Here is a 26,264-nt window from a genome sequence, read left to right as displayed (position 1 = left end):
GGAAGCTGCTGGTCTTAAGACTCAGAGGTGGAATAAGGGGTCACAAAGACTGAGCAGGATTAAACTATGATATGAAGAAGCTGGGAAGAGACAGAAATGAAAGAGGAGGGTAGAAATCCTAAACACTTTTACCCGAGAGTAAGTCCCATGAAACTCAGTGGAACTTATTTCTGAGTAGACATGCCTAGGTTTACATTGCAGGTTGACTTGAACCTGAGGCACAACCATTGAAATCATTTTTATCTATCTGGACATTGGTGTGCTGCTTTCCCATCTAAAAATAAAAACTCCTAAGAGGTGCTCAGTTGTGACCAGACCTCAATTGTCGGGTCATGTACTTGCTTTCCGATTAAAAAGAGCATTGCTGTCTAAAAAAAAAAAACAACTTTGACACTCGAGGAACAGGTGCAAACCTAGGCATGTCTACTCAGAATCAGTGGCATACCTCGAGGGGGTGCAAAGCGCTAAGTTTAGCATGGAACCTCACTGCAGAGTGCAAGCGGCACCTCCCCCACCCTTTTGGAGCCATCCCTTTTGGAGCAAAACAGAGCTATTTGCCTCCCTTCATTTGCTATGCCATTGCTCAGAGTAAAGTCATATTGTGTTTAATGGAGCTTACCCCCAGGAAAGTGTGCATACAACTGAAACCTAAATATTTATTTTTAGTCTTTCTTCCTGACAAACGTGCCTTGTAAAAGAGACAAATTTTAGATCGGAGTATTAAATCCTCCTTTGACGATTATCACTTCCGTATATCTTAAATTCTTTGTTTTAGATATAGAGAAATGACCATGACGTAGCTGAGGTTTAAAGGAAGTTTTAACGCTCAAGGATAGAGACCACCCCACTAATGATCATAACATTTGGGGTGGTGATTTGCCATCTGAGGCACACTAATGAAACAGTCAGCAGCTGACCACATCAATCAACTGTATATGCAAACGGTTGTTTAAAAAATGTTCTCTTTGTAAAATGGTAGCACCTACTGAAAGTGCATTCACACACATGCAAACACACACATGCATCATTATCATTATTTTATTATATTGTTAACATATTTTAACAGTTTGTCAAAGATATCTATATGTGTTAGCAGTCAACCAGTCTTTCCACTGGTTTTGGATGCTGCTTCCTCCACACAGACAATTATTTCCCGAAACCACACTTAAAACCTTGAAGTAGAATTCACTTTTGCTCTCAAAATATTTACCAGGTTCAGACTCTAGAATGCAGTGCTCCCAGTGCACAAGGAGGCAAGAGAAACAGCAAACAACTACTCACCTGCATGAGTAAAGGAATCGGGGTATAATCCCTGAGGCCACAAACACAAAAGTTCTTTATAGGCCAAATTATAGAGGGCACAGTCTAACACCCCCATGCTCTTGCGGAGGTCCCATTAATTTCCATGGAGCTTCTGCAAGAGAACTTCTTAGCTGATTGTGCTAAACAGCTAATTCAAATCATTGTGCAAAACCAAACTCACAGCAAGAAAGACACTTGATCTGCTTCCACTTACAACAGAATTACTAGTGGATCCTATGTCTATTTTGAAAACCTGCACATGTAATAAATGAAGAAAAAAAAGAAAAGAAAATATGGTGAAAATTCAGAGTGAAAAATGACATAAAGCAATTGGAAAACAATGTGAAAACACTCTGAGTACTACAGAACATTAAACTGAGATTCCTACATCCCAAGGTATTAGCCTAGTTCAGAATATCCAGTCAACTTGGTTTGATGGGAACAAAGTGTGTATGTACAAATTTTCTCTACACCCTCCTTTTTCTCCTTCTCTGACTCCAATGCTCAGTTTGTTAAAACCATGAAATGTTTGGACTAGGAAACTGTAGTTTAAGTGTACAAACCAAGATTGAAAACCAAGAGCAAACCATGGTTAGTAACTGGTTTCTACCACATGCTTAAGCCAGTTTCCCAGGGTGGATATCACCGAATACTGTGGTTATACACCAGTACTTTAGAGTTCAGCTGTGCATGTAACACATACAGTTTGCTTCCAGTTTGTTGAAGCATCTGAACTAGGCCTTTGTGGTTAAGTAAGGAAGCTCCCAATTCCATCAATAGAATCTGGTAAAAAATTTAGGGCGCAATCCTAACCCCTTATGTCGGTGCTTTCCAGCACTGCCATAGCGGTGCCAAAGGGACGTGTGCTGCATCCTGCAGTTGGGCGTCACTCACTGAGGCCTCCTCAAAGTCAGGGAATGTTTGTTCCCTTACCTCGGAGCTGCATTGCCCTTATGTCAGCGCTGGAAAGCACTAACGTAAGGGGTTAGGATTGCGCCCTTAGTGTCATATTTCCAGGACTGAGCCACAAAAAAAGGGGCCATGTGAGGAATTACAAAACTGGATGGAGTTGTAGAGGTGGATTTTAAAGCACAGTTAGTACTTTTCTCAAACGAATGGCCCAATCTTTTTTGGGACTCGCACTGCTAGAACATTCATTCTGGGGGCATAAAAGCCTTTATGGCTGTTGCAAAAAGTTACAAGCCACTGGGCCTGGCAGCAGACTGTGAGCACCCATCAGCACTGGTGACTTGGCACAGGGAGGTGAGGAGGGGGCAGAATGGGGCAGAGAGGGGGAGGAAAGGAGATGGGGTGGTAACTGCAGCAGCAGTGCATGCCGATATCCTAACCCCCTTCCCAGCCTCAATCCCCTCACCTGGGTCCATGCAAACTTCTGCCAACTGTAGAGCTTGCCCTGGGACAAGGAAACTAATGTTTCCCTGAAGGAGGCCTTCAGATGCTGAAACTCCCCCATGGAAGTGGGCACCATGTCGGTGCAGCTGCCATTGCTGCATGGGGAGTTAAGTAGGACTGGCTAGAATTTCCTTAACATAATTACCCAGAGTAAAAGGATGCTGAACGGAAGAACTGCTGGCCATGCTTATCATGTTCATTTACCGATTACAGGATTTCATATACTATGTTTAATCCTACAAAGGAGAGGGCAATTCTGAATATGTACTTATCCAGTATGTTGGCAACCTTCAGTCTCGAAAGACTCTGGTATCGCGCTCTGAAAGGTGGTTCTGGAACAGCGTCTAGTTGGCTGAAAAGGCCAATCCGGGAGTGACAATCCGGGAGGATGCAGGGGTGGGACGAGATCTGTTTCGATAAGAGATCTGTTTCGATAAGAGGCCCGGCTCTGCACTCGGAAGGCAACTCCTCCTGATAGTAAAGCGGTGTGGATCGTAAGGGGAAGGGTCACAGCCCCCATCTTCCTAGAAACTCCAGCTTCTCAGGACTCTCCAGCTTCTTGAGGAGTGCTCTCTGATGAGCAGCGTTCCAAGGGCATTTGGCACTTGGTGCCCATAAACCTTTGGCGCCCACCCCAATGACAAAATTATTAGAAGCTCAGACAGTTTCTATCTATCCATCTCTCTCTATCTCTCTATCTGATTCTCCTTTCCCCCTGTCATGTTGGCAACCTTCAGTCTCGAAAGACTATGGTATCGCACTCTGAAAGGTGGTTCTGGAACAGCGTCTAGTGTGGCTGAAAAGGCCAATCTGGGAGTGACCATCCCTTCCACACCGGGAGCAAGTGCAGTCTGTCCCTGGTCTGTCTCCCTGGCTATGGGCCTTCCTTCTTTGCCTCTTAGCCTCAGACTGTTGGCCAAGTGTCTCTTCAAACTGGGAAAGGCCATGCTGCACAGCCTGCCTCCAAGCGGGCCGCTCAGAGGCCAGGGTTTCCCACCTGTTGAGGTCCACTCCTAAGGCCTTCAGATCCCTCTTGCAGATGTCCTTGTATCGCAGCTGTGGTCTACCTGTAGGGCGCTTTCCTTGCACGAGTTCTCCATAGAGGAGATCCTTTGGGATCCGGCCATCATCCATTCTCACAACATGACTGAACCAACGCAGGCGTCTCTGTTTCAGCAGTGCATACATGCTAGGGATTCCAGCACGTTCCAGGACTGTGTTGTTTGGAATACTTATCCAGACAGGTGACACATAAGAGGAAAAACTAGCACTGAGAGATTGTGAATCTAAGTATTTTATCTTCACAGATTTGCCCATCACACTGGATGGAAAAAACAAAGTAGTTTTCTTGGCAACCTCAGTATGCATTTAGTGATGACTCCAAAGTCCTTCCTTAAAACTCATTTCTTCTCAGCCCAAAGGTGCACACATTTGATCCCTGATGCTTAGCTGCAACGTCGGGCAGAAATGGCTTAAGACAGCAGACTGACTATCAGGTTTGCATCTCAGAGCTTGTGTTTACTTGTACTAGAGGCATGGAGGCAAAAACGCTTGCAGCCGGTTGCGGGGAGAGCTTGGGAGACGGAATTGCACCAGGTGGAATGTGTGGCTCGTGGAACAATGAGGACAACTAATAGATGGTGTCATTTGGTAGAATTACATAATAATTAACATTCTTATAATAATTCTTAACATTATATAATGCTATATATAATGTCATTCTTAATGTTATATAATAATTAACAGGTTAAGCACAAAGCACTTAAGTGCATAAAAAGTTCAGCCACCACTGAAGTGAATGTGTGCCCAGTGTAGAAGTTAAATATTATGGCTGGGAAAGGCATAGGTGGGAACATGGAAATACAGGCTGTAGGTTCATCCAGGGTCCACGTGCAGTTTGAGACACTGTAAAGCAGGTTTTCTTTACCACCGAAACTTTCCAATAGTTAAAAATAAACGGATGGCAGTCAAGGTGTTAATGCTATTTTTGTCTCCTGCTTGGGCATGAATCATGCGCGAGCTCATTATTGCTGCAGACACCTTCCCTTCCTCTCCATTCATCACCCGTGTCCACGGCACACATTTCCCATTATTACAGCAATTAATAGAAGCACGGTGCACATACTGGTTAAGATGAACAGCTTGTTCCTCATAATCAAAATTGCCTGCTTGGATCAGGCACTGCCGGGTGGGCATTTTGTGCTGTATCGCTGCTGTCAGCAGTAGGTGTTCCAAAAATGCAAGATCAGGGGGCTGGGAGGACTCCAAAGGTCTTGTTGCTTAGCCCACCACATGCGCAATGGAGCCCCCTGTGAAACAACCATTGCCATTGTGTGCAGTGGGGGCCCTGGGACGAAATTCTGCACTGAGCCCCCAATCAGCCCTTACCCACTCCAGGACGACGTATGCCAGGTGGGCTGTTCGACGGGTGCAAGACCTTGACCAGTGTTCCACCAGATCAATTGCTCAAAGGGTCAAAATCTTACAAGAGCAAGTGCTTCATCCATGGAAGCCATCAGGTCTGTTTCAGCTCCAAAGCAGTAAAGTCATCTATGGTTTTTGTAAGTCTGCATTAAAAATTATTAAAATAAAGGCCTGTTGTACAATTAATGTAAAGTAGCATTTTAAATTGACCAAAATATTTTGATCAGAATGTATAGTGATTCAGGTGTTGGACTTAGATCTGAAAGATCCAGGTTCCAAGCCTAGCTCAGCTGTGGAGCTTCCAAGGTGACCTTGGGCCAGTCACCTTCTCTCAGACTCACCTATTTCATAGAGTTGCTGTGAGCACAAAAGGAGAGAAAGAACTATGTACACCACCCTGAGCTCGTTGGAGGAAGGTCAGTAGAAAAAAAATTAAATAAATAAATCCAACAAATCAATCAGTTGAATGCTGCTATCTTATAGTAGCTCTAAAGCAGGGGTACCCAAAGCCCGGCCCTGGGGCCACTTGCGGCCCTCGAGGACTTTCAATGAGGCCCTCAGGGAGCCCCCAGTCTCCAATGAGCCACTGGCCCTCTGGAGATTTGTTGGAGCCCACACTGGCCCCACGCAACTGCTTTCAGCGTGAGAGTGACTGTTTGACTTCTCCCGTGAGCTGTGGGATGAAGACTCCCTGCACAGCTTGCTGTTTCATGTCTGTGATGCAGTAGCGGCAGCAAAGGAAAGGCCAGCTTTGCTTTGTGCAAGGCCTTTTATAGGTCTTGAGCTCTTGCAAGACCTTCATTCATTCATATAAGTTCATCTTTAATATATTCATTTAAGTAAACTTATGTAAATTTATTTAAATTTTAAATGTAAATTAATTCTTTTTTCCCCCGGCCCCCCGACACAGTGCCAGAGAGATTATGTGGCCCTCCTGCCAAAAACTTTGGACACCCCTGCTCTAAAGCAGAGGTCTCAAACTAGTTTCATACAGTGGGCCAAAGTTAGCATTCGTGGTTCCTGCTGAGGGCCAGAAGTGATGTCATTAAGCAGGAAGTTATGTTATTAAGCTGGTAATGACCATAAAAAAGCACTTTATTCTCATCTAGGAATGTATTAGCTACAAATCACAGAAAATGTGCAAACTTGATCATATTTTCAAGATATGAGAGAACCCAATTATCACACAGGCTGCCCTTTCAGCAGGGCACCACTTCTGCCAAGCAGTGTCTGGCTTTACTCCACCATTAAAGACAGGCTAACAGTGGCAACCTTGTTCAGTGTTTCTGTTACAACTTTGCATCTCATCAGCTGAGGGCAGATAATGACCCAGGGCAGAGCACCTTGTCTGCATACCATCAAATTCCGGTTCCTGAAACCAAGCACAACCAGCAATTTGCTAAAAAAGAAAAAAGAAAAAAGGACCAAAAGCAGGCATTTGCATACATGTCCGATTTGACCTTTATGATCATCCTTTGTGCGCAGTGCATGTACCTATGCAGAATCTGAGTTCTGGAATAAATTAGTTGCACAGCAGTGAAATTTACAACATGTGGGCTGATAAAAATAAAAGAATCATTGAAAATATTCACTTCAAATCTGATAACTGTCTCCTTATGAAACAGGCATAATATTTTATTCAGAAACATCATCAATCCAGAGTTCTCTGAAGATCTCTCAACAGCTATTCAAGTCAAGTGGCTACCTACTGTTCCTTGGGCATAACATCATAAAACTCTCTGCAGCAATAATTCTGCTGTCCCTTGGAGAGTTTCGAAGAAGACGAGAGTTATGATCAGAACGGAAAATAGCAATTAATTATGAATTTCTCTGGGAACAGCTTTCAGTCACCGCTCCAATTCATTTCCTTCACCACTTTGAAAACTTTAAATGTTGTCTTCAGCATACAGCAGAATTTCTCTCTGGTGAGTTATTCATTTTTAAATTACACATGACGATTAATATCAGATCCTACATAAAGCAGCTGAGATTTTGACATTTGACATGTATGTCAGCCAGAGAATGCGAAGCAGCTGTCAATTTTCAGGGTTGGGGACAATGACAATAATCTGGTTTTAGATTTTTTTTTACTTCTGTTTATAACTTTCAGATAAAGGCAGTTTATTTTACTTGGATTATCTTAGCCTGTGAATGTCATGAAAACTGAAAGGATCACAACTGACTGGAATAAATATAATTCATTTATGTTTTTTTATTTTCATAACTTTTAGAGTCAGAGTTCAGGTTTTTTCCTAGAGATCAAAGTAGTTTACAAAATTGAGAATAAAACAAGTTGTGCCAGACTAACCTCATTTCCTTCCTTGATAGAGTGACTAGTCTAGTGGGCCAAAATAATGCAATGGACACTGGGCATGCAGATTTCAGCAAATCATTTAACAAAGCCATCCATGCGCTCTTGGTGCTGAAAATGCTAAAATGTGGGCTAGATGGTACTAGTGTTAGATGGGTTCAAAGCTGGTTAAACGATTGGTTCAAATAAGTGCCAATAAATGGTTCCGTGTCAACCTGGAGGATGCCACAGGGCTCCGTCTTGGGCCTTGTGCTGTTGGACACCTTTTTCAAATGATCTGGATGAGGGGTACAGACAGTGCTTATCAAATCTGCACATGACACATAACTGGAGGAGGGAAGGATAGTTAACACCCTGGAAGATTGAATCCGTTTTCAAAATGATCTTAACAGGCTTGATTATTGGACCTACACCAACAAGATGAAGTTCAGCAGAGACAAATGCAGGGTCATAAGAACATAAGAACATAAGAACAGCCCCACTGGATCAGGCCATAGGCCCATCTAGTCCAGCTTCCTGTATCTCACAGCGGCCCACCAAATGCCCCAGGGAGCACACCAGATAACAAGAGACCTCATCCTGGTGCTCTCCCCTACATCTGGCATTCTGACTTAACCCATTCCTAAAATCAGGAGGTTGCGCATACACATCATGGCTTGTACCCCATAATGGATTTTTCCTCCAGAAACTCATCCAATCCCCTTTTAAAGGCGTCTAGGCTAGACGCCAGCACCACATCCTGTGGCAAGGAGTTCCACAGACCGACTACGCGCTGAGTAAAGAAATATTTTCTTTTGTCTGTCCTAACCCGCCCAACACTCAATTTTAGTGGATGTCCCCTGGTTCTGGTATTATGTGAGAGTGTAAAGAGCATCTCCCTATCCACTCTGTCCATCCCCTGCATAATTTTGTATGTCTCAATCATGTCCCCCCTCAAGCGTCGCTTTTCTAGGCTGAAGAGGCCCAAACGCCGTAGCCTTTCCTCATAAGGAAGGTGCCCCAGCCCCGTAATCATCTTAGTCGATCTCTTTTGCACCTTTTCCATTTCCACTATGTCTTTTTTGAGATGCGGCGACCAGAACTGGACACAATACTCCAGGTGTGGCCTTACCATAGATTTGTACAACGGCATTATAATACTAACCGTTTTGTTCTCAATACCCTTCCTAATGATCCCAAGCATAGAATTGGCCTTCTTCACTGCCACCGCACATTGGGTCGACACTTTCATCGACCTGTCCACCACCACCCCAAGATCTCTCTCCTGATCTGTCACAGACAGTTCAGAACCCATCAGCCTATATCTAAAGTTTTGATTTTTTGCCCCAATGTGCATGACTTTACACTTACTGACATTGAAGCGCATCTGCCATTTTGCTGCCCATTCTGCCAGTCTGGAGAGATCCTTCTGGAGCTCCTCACAATCACTTCTGGTCTTTACCACTCGGAAAAGTTTGGTGTCATCTGCAAACTTAGCCACTTCACTGCTCAACCCTGTCTCCAGGTCATTTATGAAGAGGTTGAAAAGCACCGGTCCCAGGACAGATCCTTGGGGCACACCGCTTTTCACCTCTCTCCATTGTGAAAATTGCCCATTGACACCCACTCTCTGCTTCCTGGCCTCCAACCAGTTCTCAATCCACGAGAGGACCTGTCCTCTAATTCCCTGACTGTGGAGTTTTTTCAGTAGCCTTTGGTGAGGGACCGTGTCAAACGCCTTCTGAAAGTCCAGATATATAATGTCCACGGGTTCTCCCGCATCCACATGCCTGTTGACCTTTTCAAAGAATTCTATAAGGTTGGTGAGGCAAGACTTACCCTTACAGAAGCCATGCTGACTCTCCCTCAGCAAGGCCTGTTCGTCTATGTGTTTTGAGATCCTATCTTTGATGAGGCATTCCACCATCTTACCCGGTATAGATGTTAGGCTGACCGGCCTATAGTTTCCCGGGTCCCCCCTCTTTCCCTTTTTAAAAATAGGCGTGACATTTGCTATCCTCCAATCTTCTGGCACCGTGGCCGTTTTGAGGGACAAGTTGCATACCTTAGTCAAGAGATCTGCAACTTCATTCTTCAATTCCTTAATAACCCTTGGGTGTATGCCATCAGGGCCCGGTGACTTATTGATCTTTAATTTATCAATGAGGTCTGAAACATCTTCTCTTTTAACCTCTATCTGACTTAACTCCTCGGTCAGGAGGGGCCGTTCGGGCAGCGGTATCTGCCCGAGGTCTTCTGCCGTGAAGACAGATGCAAAGAACTCATTTAATTTCTCTGCCATCTCTAAGTCTCCTTTTATCTCCCCTTTCCCTCCCTCACCATCCAGAGGGCCAACTGCTTCTCTGGCGGGTTTCCTGCTTCTAACATATTTGAAGAAGCTTTTATTATTCCCCTTAATGTTGCTGGCCATGCGTTCCTCATAGTCTCGCTTGGCCTCCCCTATCACCTTCTTACATTTCTTTTGCCACAGTTTATGTTCCTTTTTATTCTCTTCATTAGGGCAAGACTTCCATTTACGGAAGGAAGCTTCCTTTGGTGGAGACCTGACTTGGCAGTAACACATGACAAAGATCTAAGCGTCTTCATGGATGACAAGCTGAACATGAGTCAGCAGCATGATGCAGCTGCAACAAGAGCTGGGCTACATTTAAAGACACAGAAAGTTCAGGTCACATGAAATAAGAGGCTCTTTTCTGCACTAGTCAACTCACTTGGAATACTGCATCCAAGTTGGGGCACCATGTTTAAGAAGGATGTTGATGAACTGGAATGAGTTCAAAGGAAGACAACCAAGGGCGCAATCCGAACCGACAGTTATGCCGGTATAGGTGGCCCTGGAGGGTCGCAAACATGCCGTAAAGCACGTTTGTGCCTCCTTAGGAGGGAGACGCATCAGTGTATTCAGATGCTCCAACTCACGGACGGAGGCAGAAGCCTCTGCCGCGGCTCCCGTGGCGCCGCTTGTGTCGGTGTGAGCGCACTGACATAAGCGGCAAAGGGGGGCGTGGGGAAGGGGCGGGAGGGGGCGTTACTGGGCGGGAGGAGGGTGGGCCCAGGGGCAGGCATGTGGGGAGCCAGGGGTGGGGCTGGGACCCGGTGGTTATGCTGGATCCCAACCCCTGACCCCGGGGTGAGCGGAGTGGCTTCAAGCCACTCCACTCTCCTTGGACTTGCGCCACCTCTGGAGGTGGCACAGGTCCAAGGAGACCCATAGGGGCACGCAGCCCTTACCCACGGGTAGGGCGAAGAGCTTCCCCTTGCCTGTGGCTGAGCCACTGCTCGCTGCAATCCCGCATTGGCTGCAGGTCAAACCTCCTGTCTTGCCTGCTCCAGCGCGTGTTAGGATTGTGCCCTAAGTTAGTGAGAGGTCTGGAAACCAAGTCCTATGGAAAAACAGCTTGGTCTGTTTAGCCTGGAGAAGAAAGGATTAAAGGGAGATGGCCATTTACAGGTACCTGAGGGCTGTCACACAGTGGAAGGGGAGGACTTGTTCTCTGTGGCCCCTCAGGGCAGGACTACAACCTAGGGACTGAAATTATAGGAAGTAGATTTATGTTAGAGAGGAGAAAGAGTTTCCTAACTAGGTAGCCTCCAGGGTCCCATTCAACTCTAACATCCGATGATTCTGTGATTCTAACAGGCCAATCCTATCAAATACCTCCCTGACCAATGTAGCTGCTTCACCAGAGGATGTGCTGCAGCGGGAGGGGGGGAGGTAGAGGGGAGAGCAGATCTCCTCTGGGTAAAAGAATATTTGTTGGGTAAGCCTCTTCTGCCTGAGGGAAACCGAGGTGATCCGCAGCATCTATGAAGTCTGGCAAACTAGGGTATGGCACTATGGCAATGAACCTCCTCCTCCTCCCTCACTCATTCTCTCTCTTTTCCTTGTCTGCTGTTTCTAATTATATTTCACAGTTTGAGGCCAATGTCGTTGGCTGGTATTTTTTACATGGCAAACTATGGTGTTCCTTGCCCTATCAGCCAAGTTTGTAAATCAAGGTTTGGCTTTACATCTGTTTCAGATTGATACACCATATCCCATAGTTGGGTTTGTACTACTTAGAGCACTGATTTTCAGTGTTCTTTTTTTTAACTGCACGCTAGCCGCTACGGTCTCCTCTATGGTCTTCACCTTACGTGGTGTCATTTCTGGAAGTCTCTTCTAAGTTCTGCAGCTCTGTTTCTAGGGCAAATGTCTGGAGTCACACATTGTCTGTCCCTCTTCCTCTGCTGAAGCCAGTGGAGTAACAACAATTCATTACTACACACAGTTGCTCTAAAAACAGAGTTGCAGAACCTCAGAGTTTTTCAGCAATTTTCAACCACTGTGCTCCACATACCTGCAGACATTTTGTGGTACACCAACCGCAAAGCACTGGTTGAAAATCGCTGACTTACAGAATGTACTTCAGATGGGGAATATGCTTGTCTCACAAACTTCCATGAAAAAATTCTATTCTTCAGAGAAACTTAATCTGTTTCTATAAAACTAATTTTCCCTACCAAAAACTGCAGCAGAGATAACCACATGATTAATACTGCAACACAGTTGAAGGCACTAAATGGGCATTCCCTTTTAATCTGGAATTTGAAATATTCGTTAATACTTTAATTACATAAGCTGTTCATTTCATAATATACTTTAATAACTTTTAAAAAAAAATAAAACTAGCTTTTCATTTTCTAGTTCCAGCTAATGCAGGCTAGACATTTAGGAAAAAAGAACAACTGTGTCCAGGCATCCAATATTCCTCCTTTTCCTTGGAAGTTTCATATGCTTCTGAGAAGCTTCCAAACCGATCTCAGTTAAGCCACTGAGAATTAATATATCCCGAGATTATGCTCGTTTTCAGATAATCTTTACAAAGTAATAAATAGCCACAACTTGAGAGACAGTTCTAAAATAACTCAGAGTAATTCCTTTTCTAACTTCTTTGCTCTCTCAGATTATGCTCTATTTCTAGAAATACTTCTTCAGCAATTTAGTTTTGCACTGCTGCCTTGTGAACTAGGACGTTACAGACAGACATTTATAAGAACAGTGTGCTGGTGCCTGTCTGGACTACCTCTCAGGGCTGGGGGAGAGCAGTGTGCTGTTATACTGCTTTCTGTCCTACTTCGATGGGAATGCACAGATTAAGTTCCGGGGAGGGGGGGTCATGTTCCTTTGAGGCCCTGCAGGGTACTATTCTGTCCCCTAAACATCTACATGAAGCCACTGGACAAGGTTGTCAAGATTTTGAATGAATTATCAGTTTGTTGCAAAGGAGGCTACCCTGGCTAAATTGAACGGAGCAATTCTGAAATTTGCAGAGCCAGCAGAGACCCCCAGGCGAGTCTTCTATGGAGCACAGGGAGCTCCCAAGTGTTGGTGGTGAGGAGATAACTTCTTCCAGGTCGTCAGACTTTGAGTGAACTAATGGCTATTGTAGCCATGTCCATTTTTCAAACTGCTACTGCATGTTTCTGAAGAAGAAAACACAACCGCTAGGGTGGAGGAGGAACAACAGGCTCAAGTCACTTGTGAGTCCAAGCCTTCATTTCTAGAAAATCTAAGGCTACAGAAGGATATGGAGCAGCGTACAAGACTTCCTTCTGCAACGTGGTCCCTGGCAAATGAAATGCGTCAGCTTTTCAAAACACCCTGAAAGCAGAAAAAGGCTTCCTTTGAATGCCTTATTACAGTCCTGAATCAAGTGGTTGGAAATCAAGGAAAGCATTACGATGCATTCTGGGGAGATGCTGGGAGGAGAAAGGAACCTCAACACAACCTGGACGTGGGACTTTCAAGCCTAAAAGTAGCTCTAGAGGCTGGGAAATGGGGCGGTTTTATTGTGCCAAGGAACCCCCGTGGATACTGGGTTCCACCTGTATTTCTAAAATTGCATTCAAGGCAGTGCGCAGGAAGCATTGAAAACAATACAATGGATACATAAAAAGAAAACAAATAAACAATGAAACAGAAGAACACAGCAGGTCCCATGAATATGTCTCCCATATTTGCTTGGAACTGCTTCTCTCGTGACAAGTTCCACTTTTACTCTTTCTCAGGTCTCCCTTTGCTGTATCTCAAGGAACCCTGAGCAATAGTCAGAGACACTGAGCAAGAAGGGGAGGCATCTTACCTTCCACCAGTTTCCCTGTTTGCTCAGCGCTTCCACCAGGCAGGATCTTAGCAATGTAAGCACCGATTTCTCCACTGGTTCCAGCGATTTCTTTCCCGCCTACAATTCGGATTCCAAGTCCATTGCCTGTATTCAGGAAAGAAGAGAAATAAACAATTTATTTATTTATTTATTTATTTATTTATTTATTTATTTACTTGCAGCATTTTTGCCTCTTTTCCCCCAACAGTACCCAAGGCAGCTTATAAAAGAGCAGGAACAGAAACAGTAAAGATCATGGTACTCTGTACTCTACCCTCAGAATCCATAAATCATTCAAACCAACTTTAAAACAACCATAAAACATAATTACAATTAAACAGCAACACTTATAGAGGACAAGTCTGTAAAAGATAGATGTTAATTAAAAAAGCCATAACTCAGAAAGATTGTCTGAATAAAAAAAGGTTTCAGTTCTTGCCAGATGTCTCCAAAGAGGGAGCAGTTTATAATTCAAGAGAGAGGGAACTCCAAAGAGTTGGTGCCACTACCGAGAAGGCCCTATTTCCTGCCGCTGCCCCCACACCTCTGTAGGTGATGGCACTTGTAAAAGAGCCTTCTCTGACGCCCTGAGCAGGTGAGTCGTATGGTACAGAAATAGTCATAGAACGTGTTCTGCTGGTGGCAAGGTCCAGTAGGATTGGGCCGTAAGCACACGTTGAAAAAAGATTCAGCTTTCGACCTAGAACACATAGCAGTTAATAAGAAATCCAGCAAACAGCAAACATTTGCTTCTGTTATTTGGAAGAATAGCTGTTTCAAACACAAAGGGCTACCAAAGCTACAGCAGCTCAGGGCTGCAAATGGCAGCAAAATAGAAGAAGAGTTATGCTCTTGGGGATCTATCAGGAGATGTTTTGGAAGCTCCTGATAAAACTTTTTTAATGCTAAAAAGATTAAACATTTGGCTCCACAACTGGAATTAACATTTCAGCAAACATGAATTGAAGCAAACATGATGGCCTCTTGTCCTTGAGGAAAACCGGTCTAAGTACCAGCAAGCCAATGGATTCCATCTAGCACACTGATGTTCAGCCTTTTTTGTCTCACAGCACACTGTCAAGGCACCAAAATTGTCAAGGCACTCCATCGGTTTTTTTGACAATCGACAAGGCACACCATGCTGTTGGATGGGGGCTCACAGCTCAATTGGACCTACTAACAAATGACCCTCTCCCAAACTTTTGCAGCACACTTGCAGATCATTTGCAGGACACCAGTGTGCCAGAGCAGAGTGGTTGAAAATGGCTGGTCCAGCTAGTCACATTAGACATTTTTGTTGTTTTCACTTTGCCTTTCACCCGAAACCTGTTTATATCTAATTGCAGGTACCTGCTTTGGTCTGTTTGGGCCAGTAGCATTTTGGTTTTTATTTCTTTTCTTTCTTAGCTGGTCCAGTAGGCGTGATGGGAACCGGGGACAGCAGGCATTTTATGACAGCTGCACTGCTGTTGTGAAAGGCTCTGCAAAGTTTTCTTTCAGTCCAGTTGCTTCTGGGGCTGGCCACATAAAGAATTTAAATTCTCCTGCTAAAACCTGATTTGGGATTACACTTCACTACATTTGCTAGAGAGGGAGAGAGAGCGCGTGGCAGTGAGAGCTCTCTAGGATCATGGGGGAAGTGGAGGTGAGAAGATAACTGCTGCCAGCCATGGTTGGAAAAACAGCAGCATGTAGCAAGGCAGAAAAACATCATGTTACTTTCCATTCCAAGCCAGAGGGAAAAGTGATGGCTGACAACAGTAATTACTCTGGCACAGGAGCAGGTTTTGACATTCAGCATTATAATTTTGCATTGCAGGGTGAAAATGAAGTCCAGGGGTTCTGCCAGAAAACCCCAAATGTTTGAGGTCGATGCCCCTGGCACAAAGCAAATAGTGTTGATTGCCAAAGAAGGAAACATCTGATCCAAAATCAATGCAGCCTCTTCACAAACAATAAAGAAGTGAGGGGAGGCTTTGGGAAGCACCCACAGGCTTAACACCAGGTGCATTTTTTCCATCTGACACAACCAACAGCAATGGCTCCACTCCCTTGTATGCTTGAGTTGTACAGCACAGACCTGAGCATACTCTAGACCAGCTGACTACCCAGACACTGGGACTGCAATAAGTCTTTGCGAGGGCGGGGAGACGGCAGTGATCGTCAGGACCGTGCTGCCGCCAGGGAAAGAAGGGGGGTTTTATACTCACCAAAGTGAGCATTCAGGGCCACTAGGAATCCTGACAAGGGCTAAAATCTGCTGCCAACAGTTTGCATGTGGGGCCTCTCGTTTTGGTAAATGGACGAGATTCATGGATTAATCTCTAAAGTGCTTCAAGATCCCAGGAGCCTCACCCCATTTCCAGCGTAATCTAGGTGCACAGAGATGCAAGTCTCTGGTGATTAATTATCTCAGAATGTGGCCATTAAGCATTCAGTCAAGGAAAAAGAAGGAAGAGACATGCAACACCCAGACAGAGATGACAAACAGGCCCATCCTCCAGAGCCAGGGTGTCTTTAGTCACACTGCTATCGCACATTCTTCTTTTTACAAAGTGTTGTGGCGTTTAATAAATATCATTATGTTCTGTTGCTCCTGAAAGTTGTCACTTACACAAGATGAGCCTCAACTCCTTACCATGAGGGACTGACTGGCTGCCTTTTCATTTGCATGGCACATAATAAGCTTTCTTATCAACCAGATGTGCCTGTTGTTTGTTTTACCTGAAACCGAGCGATCCTTCGGGTCTCTGAGAAGTTTCAGCCTTGCATGCGGAAAGATATACTGGATTGGCTTCCCATTTATCTGGGGAATAGAAAATGTACAGGCTAATTAATGACAAAACACGTTTGTTTTCATAATCCCTTATAAGCAAAACAATAGTCTTGTGAAACAGGCTATGTATTATATTTAGAATCTCTCTCTCTCTCTCTCTCTCTCTCTCTCTCTCACACACACACACAGAGAGAGAGAGAGAGAGAGAGAGAGATGCAAACACTAGCAACATCCTGATTTCAAACCATACTTATGACTGCTTCAATCATTACTTGTAGCAATATGAGAACCAGTGGTGTAGCTAGAGGGGTGCAAAGCACTGAGTTTTGCAGGGAGCCTCACCACAGCATGCAAGGGGCCCCTCCCATTCAAAGCCAGGCATATGCTCCCACTGCCTAAAATGGCTTCGAAGAGGAGGGAAGGGACCGCTTGCATGCTGTGGTGAGGCTCCCTGCAAAACTCAGTGCTTTGCCACTGGTGAGAACCACTTCTTCTGTGGCTGCTCTTGTGCAAATGTCAGTAATATCTGGAGGAATCCGATCACATGAGTGAGGCCAGTGACACAACTAACTCCCATTCCAGGCTGATGTTCCAAAGCCACCTGCCACTGTGATTTATTATTATTATTATTAGCAGTATTTATACACTGCTTTTCAACAAAAGTTCCCAAAGAGGTTTATAGAGAAAAATCAAATAATTGATACTGCAAACTCCCCAGTTCTCCTAGTGTAAGGTCAGTTAAGAAGAATTCAGATGAACATTCTTCTGCCACCACGAGGTGGGTTTGCAGTCACCCAAGGTCACCATCCCTGCTCAATTTAGAGCGCAATCCAAACCTCTCTCAGAGTGTCACAAACATGCAGTAAAGCACGTTTTTTTACTACTTGTTAGCCTGCAGCGCCAGCTAAAGATCATCCACTGACTGGGACTGGAGCGTGGGGAGGGTTGTGGGGAGTGTGGAACTGTGTTTTGCCAAATCCCAATCCACTGGGCCTTGCAAGCCAGTCCAATCAATCAGAGTTGCCAATAAGCCAAGTCACTGTCCAATCCGTCAGGTTCCAGGTAGGTCAGTCCAATCAATCAGGGTATCCAAATCAAAGTTCAAAGCCAAAGTCCAGACACAATCCGATTCCCAATTCTGTAAACCCAGTCAGTCTCCTCTCCTACCTCCAACCTGCACTCCTATCACCCACCAAAACCTTTCTGCCTTAGGTGTCCCTATATACCTGAGGGATCTCCTTATGCTCTAGTGGCTGCAGCTGTGCAGCACACCTCCAGCTACCACCTGGGCTTTAATCCTGCATTTACTCAGAGCAAGGGGCACTGTGGACACCACACCCTATCTCCTCGGTAATATCTTCCGCAATTCCAATACAAACTGGGGCACAGACTGGGCCCAGGAAGGGGGCAGGAACAGCAGAACAGGCCTTCGCCACATCCTAACCCCACCTCCCAGCCGGCTTGGCATTACACCAGGCTTTTCAAACTTGCACCAATTAATTAGCTGGTGCGGATCCGAGAAGCCCCAGGGGGCGGCTGGGGTAAGGGGCTAAATCCCCTCCTTACCTGGGTTAAAGGGGAAAAAAGTCCCCTTACCCTAAGGAAGCCTCCAGCCACCTCCTAACCTGTGCTGGATACAGTGCAGGCCACGTGGCCTGACTGTGCTGGTGCAGGTCAGGATTAGGCCGCCCTTTTTATAGAGGAATACAGCAGGAATTCAGTGTCTCAGCCTCAGTGCTAAGAGGAACATTAAAAACGCACAGTATCTGGTGGGATTTCTGGTTTCTCACAGATGAGGTCTATACCAGCTGCATCATTACATTCTTTCAGCTAACTTCACAGCCCATCTCATCAGGTTCACAGAGAAGGAAAAACTGTTCTAGTGACAAAACGTGTCACTGTTGGGGATTGTATCATGCAGGGGACACCCGTTCAGGGCGCATGATTGCATCATGCGGGGGACACCAGCTGGATCCTGCCGTTCAGCAGGATGGCTCTGTGCAGAAGTAGCTCTCCCGACTGTCCAGGTACGGTGACACAGTTGGGAGCAGACAAGGGGAGTCTCACATACCTGCCGTGCACTCTTTGCTTCTGGAGAGCAGCTTCCCTTCCTGGCATTTCATTTCATGGCAGCAAAATGTCCTTCCATCTCTGCTACATTTATCTACACATTTCCAGGGACAAATGCAATCTGTACAGCAAAAGAACTCTATTACTGGATCAGGCCGAGGGCCCTTTAACGGTCCAGTCCAACCAAAATCCTGTGCAGTGGAGCTGCTGCAGGCTACGCTGCACCCTGCAGGGGATTTTGGGCTCTTGGAAGTCTCTACTAGACCTGCGCTGTGCAGACAGATCAGGCCCAGGAAGGAGATTTGGCACATGGCAGCACAGCGGATCCTGCCCACCCCACCCCTTTTACCATTCTGCCCTCCCCCCACACCGTGCTGGACTTTCCTGCTCCAGACTTTCCTGCCTCTGTCACTCCACTGGCACCAGTGGGAAAGCACTGGTCTTCCCATCAGTGCAGCTGGGCCTTGCGCCGTTGCAATACGCTTTAGTGACAGCTTGCACAAGTAGAAGGCGTTCCACCTGCTCAGGTCCTTGTTGGGATTGTATCTCACAGTGGCAGATGAGATGCCTCTGGGAGCGCACAACACAACGAGATTCCTGAATCCCACGGCCACTCCCTTGTATCTAGCATTCTGAGACAGCCTACTTCAAAAACCAGGAGACTGCATACGAACATCATGACCTGTAACGGACTATTCCTCCATAAATCTGTACAATCCTGTTTTAAAGGTATCTATGCCAGGTGTTATCACCACATCCTGTGGCAAGTAGTTCCACTGATTAATTACATATTGGGTACGGAAATATTTCCTTCTTTTAGTGGATGACCCCTGGTTCTGCTGTTGAGTGAGAGGAAGAAGAACTTCCCTCTCTCCACCCCATGCTAAATTTTATGTTTCAATAATGTCCTCCCTCAGGCACCTTCTTTCCAGACTGAAGAGTCCCAGACGTCGTAGCCTTTCCTCATGAAGGAGGTGCCCCAGCCCGGTAATCATTTTGGTCACTTTCTTCTGCACCTTTTCCAGTTCCACTGTATCTTTTCTGAGATGTGGTGACCAGAACTGGACACAATGCTCCAAATGTGGCCTCACCATCGACTTGTACAGTGGCATAACAATCCCTTTTTAATGATCCTGAGCACAGAATTGGGTGGACACTTTCATTGAGCTGTTCACCAGCACCCCAAGATCTCTCTCCTGATCTGTCACAGACAGCTCCGAACCCATCAATGTATAAAGTCAACAAGGCAGATCAATAACAGAGATGGACAGTGACCAACAAACAATGCACTCCTATTCACATCTACTAAGAAATAAGCCCCACTGAATTCAGTGGGCCTTACCCTGGGGTAAATGTGTATAGGATTGCAACTTCAGACTGGTCTAATAGGCTCCAGTGTTTTTCAGTTAAATGTCTTGGTTGGGTTGAGCAACACTCTTACTTCTTGTCTATAATCCACGGAATCCAGATTTATCTCAGGCTGCCAAGTTCAAACTTGAAAAGGGGCTCATAACAATTTCAGGGCAGAAAGCACTTCAGCCACGTCTCTTTTCTCATCACGGAGCTACACTGACAGAAAAAGTCACAAAGCCAAACCGTACTTTGTCATACAATGTTTTCAGTCAAGGCTACGTGACGTGATGGCAACCCTATCAAAATGAGGGAATTTGCAGTTCAAACCAACACAGTCTGAATGGATTCAATAGGAGTAAAATTCCACTCCGTAAAGACCACACAGTCCAGAGACTGCCCTGTGCAATTTGAAAATGGGATGTGCAGTGAGAGAGATCACCCCCAATTTTGAGAGCCAGCACAAGGACATCCAGAAACACTCTCTTGTGAAGCATCAGGAACTGTTTGCAATCAGAGATGGGGTCTTCTTTTGAATGGCTGGAGGGCCTGACAGCACGTTTCAAGCAAAGGCTTCTCACCCAATCTAGGTGGTCTTTCAAAAAGAAAGAGATGCAGCCAGTGGGAGGGGCCAGTAGCAGAGCTGCAGGAGGGCGGGCCCAGTAAGTACCCCAGACACCTCAATGCACTGGGTAAACAGCCCCTCCTACTTGCCCGGGGTGCCATTCTGGGCAGCAATGGGTCCTCCCTGCAGGAGAGAGTGCTCGCTTTTGCAGCTTCGCATCCCAGTTCCTTCTCTTGAGGAGGCTTCCCTTTGAAGGAGAAGGAATGGGAGTCATGAAGCTGCCAGTGGGGGGCCCCCCCCGTAACCAGGGTGGAACCTGAGAGGCAGTTATATGCACCCCTTTGGCGCAGCGCCCAGGGCAGGTGCCACTCCGGCTCTACCCTAGTTACAGCTCTGGATAGAACTAAACACTCCTATTTATGCTGTCAGTGACTTTATGGGGCTTCTGTGGGAGCCAGTGCTGGGGCCTCCCCTGGCCCTTCCCATCAAAACATGAGGACAGATCTGTCACAGCTGTTGGATACTTGGGCTGCAGAGGAATGGCCTGGTCAGGTGGCCCCTCAGCCAGTGTCTGAGCAAGCTGGATGCAACTCCATCCCTGTTGGTGCCCCTGAAAGGACACCAGGATTAGACTCTCCCTTCTGTCATTTAAAACCCCCAAATAGTTCAGCAACTCCATGTGCCTGAGCATTCAGGAGATGGCAATCTTTGGAACGTGCCCAGCAAAGGCACCTGTTGGCTAGATATGTCAATCTCCTCTCAGTAATGATCCCTGAACATCCCAATAAAAGTGGGCCTCAAAGCCTCCTTCAAATGCATGAATTCAGAATAACAAATTATGGGAGAGGTGAAATCTTTCCCAATGAATGGTTCTAGTGTTTCTTCAGTTAAACACCGTGTCAGTTTGGTTTTGGATTTGCAAACTGCAATTTGCAATTCAATTTATTTTGCTAAGGCCTTGCCAATTTGTTTTTTTTTTTAAAGGCCTTTTTAATGAAAGATTCAAAGTACTTACTTCAGCATCACTTTATTTACTCGTGTAAGAAACTGCTTAAGCTGTAGCTGACACCATGCAATTAAGCCATTTCTGCCCAACATTGCATATACACAAAAGGGATCAAATGTGTACACCTGGGCAGAAGTGGGTCAGCTTACCTAGGGGCCCAATCCTATCCAGTGCCAGTGCAGCTGTGCCAATGGGACGTGCACTGTATCCTGTGGTGTGGAGGTGAATCACAGAGACCTCCTCAAGGAATGGGAACATTTGTTCCCTGACCTCAGTGCTGCATTGTGGCTGCAGCGGTACTGGAAAGTTGGATAGGATCGGGCCCTCAGCCATATGTTTCTGAGGAAAAAAAAGGGCCGAGAACGGAACTTTGGGTCTGTGCTGAGTGCTCCTGCAAATTGCTCACCTCTGCCTGAAAACATCAGGGGTCTGCAGCTCCGCAAAACATGCATTTGTCCTGTGGCCACTCTCAGGTTTTTCTCAGAATGGGCTTTGTGCATTAACTGGGTTCAGACACACAAGAGCCTTGGGCGAGGGCTCTTCTCTCTTCACGCTGCAATCCTAGACGAGCCTCCACAAGGTGAAGCTCACAAGGAGTGAGCTTCCCTGCTACAAGGGTGGCCAAAGTTTTTACGGCAGCACACGAGGTTTTAACTGCTCATGGGAAGTAGAGATTCAACTCTGCAGCTCTGCCAGGGCTGGGCAAACGTCCAACTTGAGGGATCCTGAACCTTTAACAATCATATAGAACAGGGGTGTCCAAACTTTTTGGCAGGAGGGCCACATCATCTCTCTGACACTGTGTCGGGGGCCGGGGGAAAAAAGAATTAATTTACATTTTAAATTTGAATAAATTTACATAAATGAATATATTAGAGATGGAACTTATATGAATGAACTGAACGTTTGCCCAGCCCTGAGCTACACCAACCTTCTTTGACCACTTCCTTTCCTAGCTGCTGGACCACTTGCCTAGTTCCCCTCCCCCTTTCCTCTGCAAGCCCCTAGCAGTGATGCTCAATGTATTTCTTCTTATAGCACACTGACCTCTATGGTCTCCTGTATGGTTTCGCCTCTTGTGATGTCACTTCCAGGACACTCCTCTCAGGCTACAATTAGTAACCAATTGTCTTTCCCTCTTCCTCAGCCAGCTTCCTCTTCCTCTGGACAGGCAGACAATTAGTGACTGCAGACAGTAGCCCTAGAAACAGAGCTGCAGAACCCGGAAGAGTTTTTCACGGATTTTCAACTGCTGTCCTGCAAACTCCAGCAGCGCATCTGCAGACCTTTTGCAGCACATCAATGCGTCATGGCACAGCTGCTGAAAATCGCTGCTCTAACTTCTGGGGTTTGGCTGGTGGTGATTCAGCAGTGGGCTGCTTTGACCAGATCCTTCCAGATAATGCAGACATTGCCACAGTTGTCTGTGTCTCCGTCACCTCCCAGCAGCAGAACTGTGATGTGCTCTATGTGGTGCTATCCCTGAAGAGTATTGCCACAGAGGCAGTGCTGTGGCCACATTGCTGATGGCAGCCCTGTGGGGAGGGGGCTTACTGCCTTGCAGGAATCACACTGGCTCCCCATTCATTTCTAGGTCCAACTCAAGGTGCTTCTTATTACCTTCACTTCATGGTTCAGGCCTTCAGCACCTCAAGAACCATCCTCTGTGCTGTGCTTCAATCCACCCATTTAAGACCTTACAGGGATTCCAGGAGCCAATGAGGTGCGGTTGGTATATATGTGGGAGCCCTTCTCTGCAATGGCCTCTCCCTGGATGTGGAACTCCCTTCCACAAATGATATGAAAGGTCCTCTCTTGTGGCCTTTAACAGAGCACTAAAAACCCATTGTTTTTGCTAGGAGTTTAGGTGCTAGGCCAGTAGCTCCCAAATCTCTTCGACTGGCAGCTTCCTTGACCTTCTAGGCTGTTGGCCACGGCTCCCCATAAGGGCCGCAACCCTATACAGTGTATAGGGTGGCAAGTTTCTTGTGAAGATTCTGCAGCTCCCCTGGCTGGTTTCCCCGGGGAGCCAGCTTATTTGAGAACAGTTGTACTAGGTGAAAAATGGCTTCTGCTTGCTGTAATTTGCATTATGTTTTGTTCTCTCAATCTCGTTTGTTGTTAATTTGGATTTGTTGGATCTGACTAGCTTTTCTTGCTTAAAGTACATTCTGTAGTCACCGTGAGATCAACTGAGATGAAAGGTAGGATATAAATACAAACAAACATCAGTAGCACCTTGCCTGGGAAATCCATCCATCTTCTCCCTTCTGCATGGATACTATGCTACTGGCCATTTCTGTCTGGCATGTGGACTAAGCTGGTTTCTGATTCTGCTCTCTTGCTTTGTACAGTTTATTGCCACTGCGCTTGTTTTCTTTTCTTTTGGATTTGTACTCACCTTTGAAAGTCCTTATGGCAGAAAAGTATCGCGGAAGTACTAAAAGCACCCCTGGAAGAGAAGTTGGCAGAAAAGCACCCTTTAAAGTGTCAGTCCCCTGTTTAGACTTATCAGAGAGAGAGAGAGAGAGAGAGAGAGAGAGCGAGCGAGCGAGCAACTGTGTCTATTCACTCCAGAAGATCACCTTTTCTAGTGACTCTTAACTGGTATTCCTTCTCTATCTTTTTTTTTCAGATTGTGAGATGTTTTCAGACAAGGAATGATTTAAAAAAAAATGATATTTAACCACTTTATCAACTTTTTGTGTCAAAAAGTGATATATAAATTTTCTTAATGATAATAAAATAAATTAATAATCCATTACTTCCTGAATGTCCTTCATCATGAAGTTTTAAAAGGCACAAAGCCCTTCTGGGGTGCACAGGGGATTGGAAGAGAGGCAAACCCTCTTCACACCTCTACATGTATATTTATTACTTAGGTGAGTGCAGTCACAGGGAGACTTGTGGAGGAGGGACATTCAGGCTGGAACTTCTGTTTTGGAGAAGCATTGAGGAAGGCAGAAATTGCACAGATACATGTTACACGTTGCCAATCTGCTACTATCATCCAATTGCTGGTTGGATGATGCTCTGCTTCTGAGCTCGTTGAGGGACAAAATACCTGTCTTCCGTACAATTCATAGGAAAATATTATTGTTGTAGTTGTTGTTAAATGTTGCACTGTCTCAAAAAAGGGAAGAAGGGGGAGCTGCCTTGTTCTGCTATCAGTTGATAAGATCAGGAAAGAGACACTTGAGAAGCAAGAACTGGAGAGGAAGAGGAGCAGGGGCAGAAGAGAGGCAAGGAATAATATATAGTATATATGCATGTATGGGATAGCATGTAGAGCACTGAGAGGGAAAAGGTGAGACTAAGGGCCCAATCCTATCCAATTTTCCAGTGTTGATGCAGCCGTGCCAGTGGGGCATGCAGTTCATCCTGTGGTGGGGAGATAGTCACAGAGCCTCCTCAATGTATGAGTACATTTGTTCCCTTACTTCGGGGCTGCATTGTGGCTACACCAGTGCTGGAAAGTTGCCCTGAGTGACTCAGTATATCTTGAGCTTCCTGTCTCTTATTTGCTAGGGAAAGAACAAATGTCTCAATGAGTTCTCTGCCGCTAACTGGAGGGACTGAGAGCCCAATCCTAACCAATTTTCCAGCACGGATGCAGCCACAATGCAGCCCCAAGGAAAGAGTACAAATGTCCCCTTACTTTGAGGAGTCCTCCAAGAATGCACCCCCATTGCAGGATGTAGTACACATCCTGCTTACACAGCTGCATCGGTGCTGGAAACTTGGATAGGATTGGAACCTGAATTATTTCAGGCACATGCCAGTTCTGAAGGATGCTCACTTTGATGACTGATACTTGCTTCTGGGCAGCCCAGAAAATGCCTGAAGCTCTTTGATTACACTGATGCACAGCTATTCCATCTCAGGAATCTTTAACTTTCAGTAACAATGGCCTGCCACAGAGGGATGGTGCTCTCAGCTGGAAGCAGACTGAAGAAGAAAATGTTGGTTCTAGGGATAGGGAAGGTGGCTATTTCTAGCTTATAGTGCAGGGTTTTCCTTAGCAGGTGTGTGTGTGGGGGGGCGGGGCGGGAGAGGCTTCTGGAAGACAGATTCCAGCACAGTGATTTTCAATGTTTTTTTTTCTCAGGGCACACTGACCTCTCTGGTCTTCTCTCTGGTCTTCACCGCTTGTGATATCACTTCTGGCTTCCAGGAGTCTCTTCAACATTCTGTGGCTTGTTTTCTAGGGCAACTGTCTGGAGTAATGAACTGTCAGTCCCACTTCTTCCAGGACAGAGCCAAGACAGTGTGGAACTAGCGTAAGAAGTGGGACAGACATTACTCCAGACAGTTGCCCTAGAAACACAGAGCCTGGAAGACTTTATCGGCAATGCTGTGCTCCAAACTCCCACGGTGTCACACCTGTGGACCTTTCACTGCTGAAAATTGCTGCTGTAGCACAGACTGAACCAGAGGCCTTTTCTTCACACCAGTACACAAACAGAGTTTTGGGTATCAAAATTGTTAGACTGACCATGGAGTTTTAGTTATCAGGTAAAGCAATAGGGGAGTGGAGGATATTACCTGGACCCAAAGTAGCTCAGTTTGACCTGCAAGTCCATTATGTATACTCTGGAAACCAGAGTCCTGACTCCTTTTCTCACTGTGTCCCTAGCCTGTGAATCTTAGAAGCGGTGTTGGATTCCACAGTTCCTGGGATCTTCTCAAGGCTTCTGGTTAAGTGAGGAGCTGACCCTTCCCACCTGCTGCCAGATCCTATAGGTGTACCTGTCTGTGAATGGGCATGCCCACAAGAACTCTGGGACTTGTAGTTGGAGAGATACAGTGTGTCCCCTGTACAACATGATATCTCAGGAAGAACACATTCTAGAGTTTCTTGTACAACTTCCCTCCCCCCAGCCCCCACAAGAAAGCCTAGA

At 45.8% G+C, this 26,264-nt stretch overlaps 1 protein-coding gene across 1 annotated transcript in view; it reads right to left on the bottom strand.

The window, feature by feature from the left end:
- Positions 1-26,264, bottom strand: part of PCLO (piccolo presynaptic cytomatrix protein) — a 172,868-nt gene that overhangs the window by 33,981 nt on the left and 112,623 nt on the right. Inside the window, exons 11-12 of the mRNA XM_066633427.1 lie at positions 16,321-16,402; positions 13,576-13,701 (exon numbers count right to left, since the gene is read on the bottom strand). Of these exons, the coding sequence (XP_066489524.1) occupies positions 13,576-13,701; positions 16,321-16,402 (208 nt within the window). The remainder of the gene's footprint in view (positions 1-13,575; positions 13,702-16,320; positions 16,403-26,264) is intronic.

Source organism: Tiliqua scincoides, chromosome 7 (genome assembly GCF_035046505.1).
Source record: "Tiliqua scincoides isolate rTilSci1 chromosome 7, rTilSci1.hap2, whole genome shotgun sequence".
In the NCBI taxonomy this organism is placed as follows: Eukaryota; Metazoa; Chordata; class Lepidosauria; order Squamata; family Scincidae; genus Tiliqua; species Tiliqua scincoides.
Note: the sequence above shows the minus strand (reverse complement) of the source record. Positions and strands in the feature narration are given on the sequence as shown.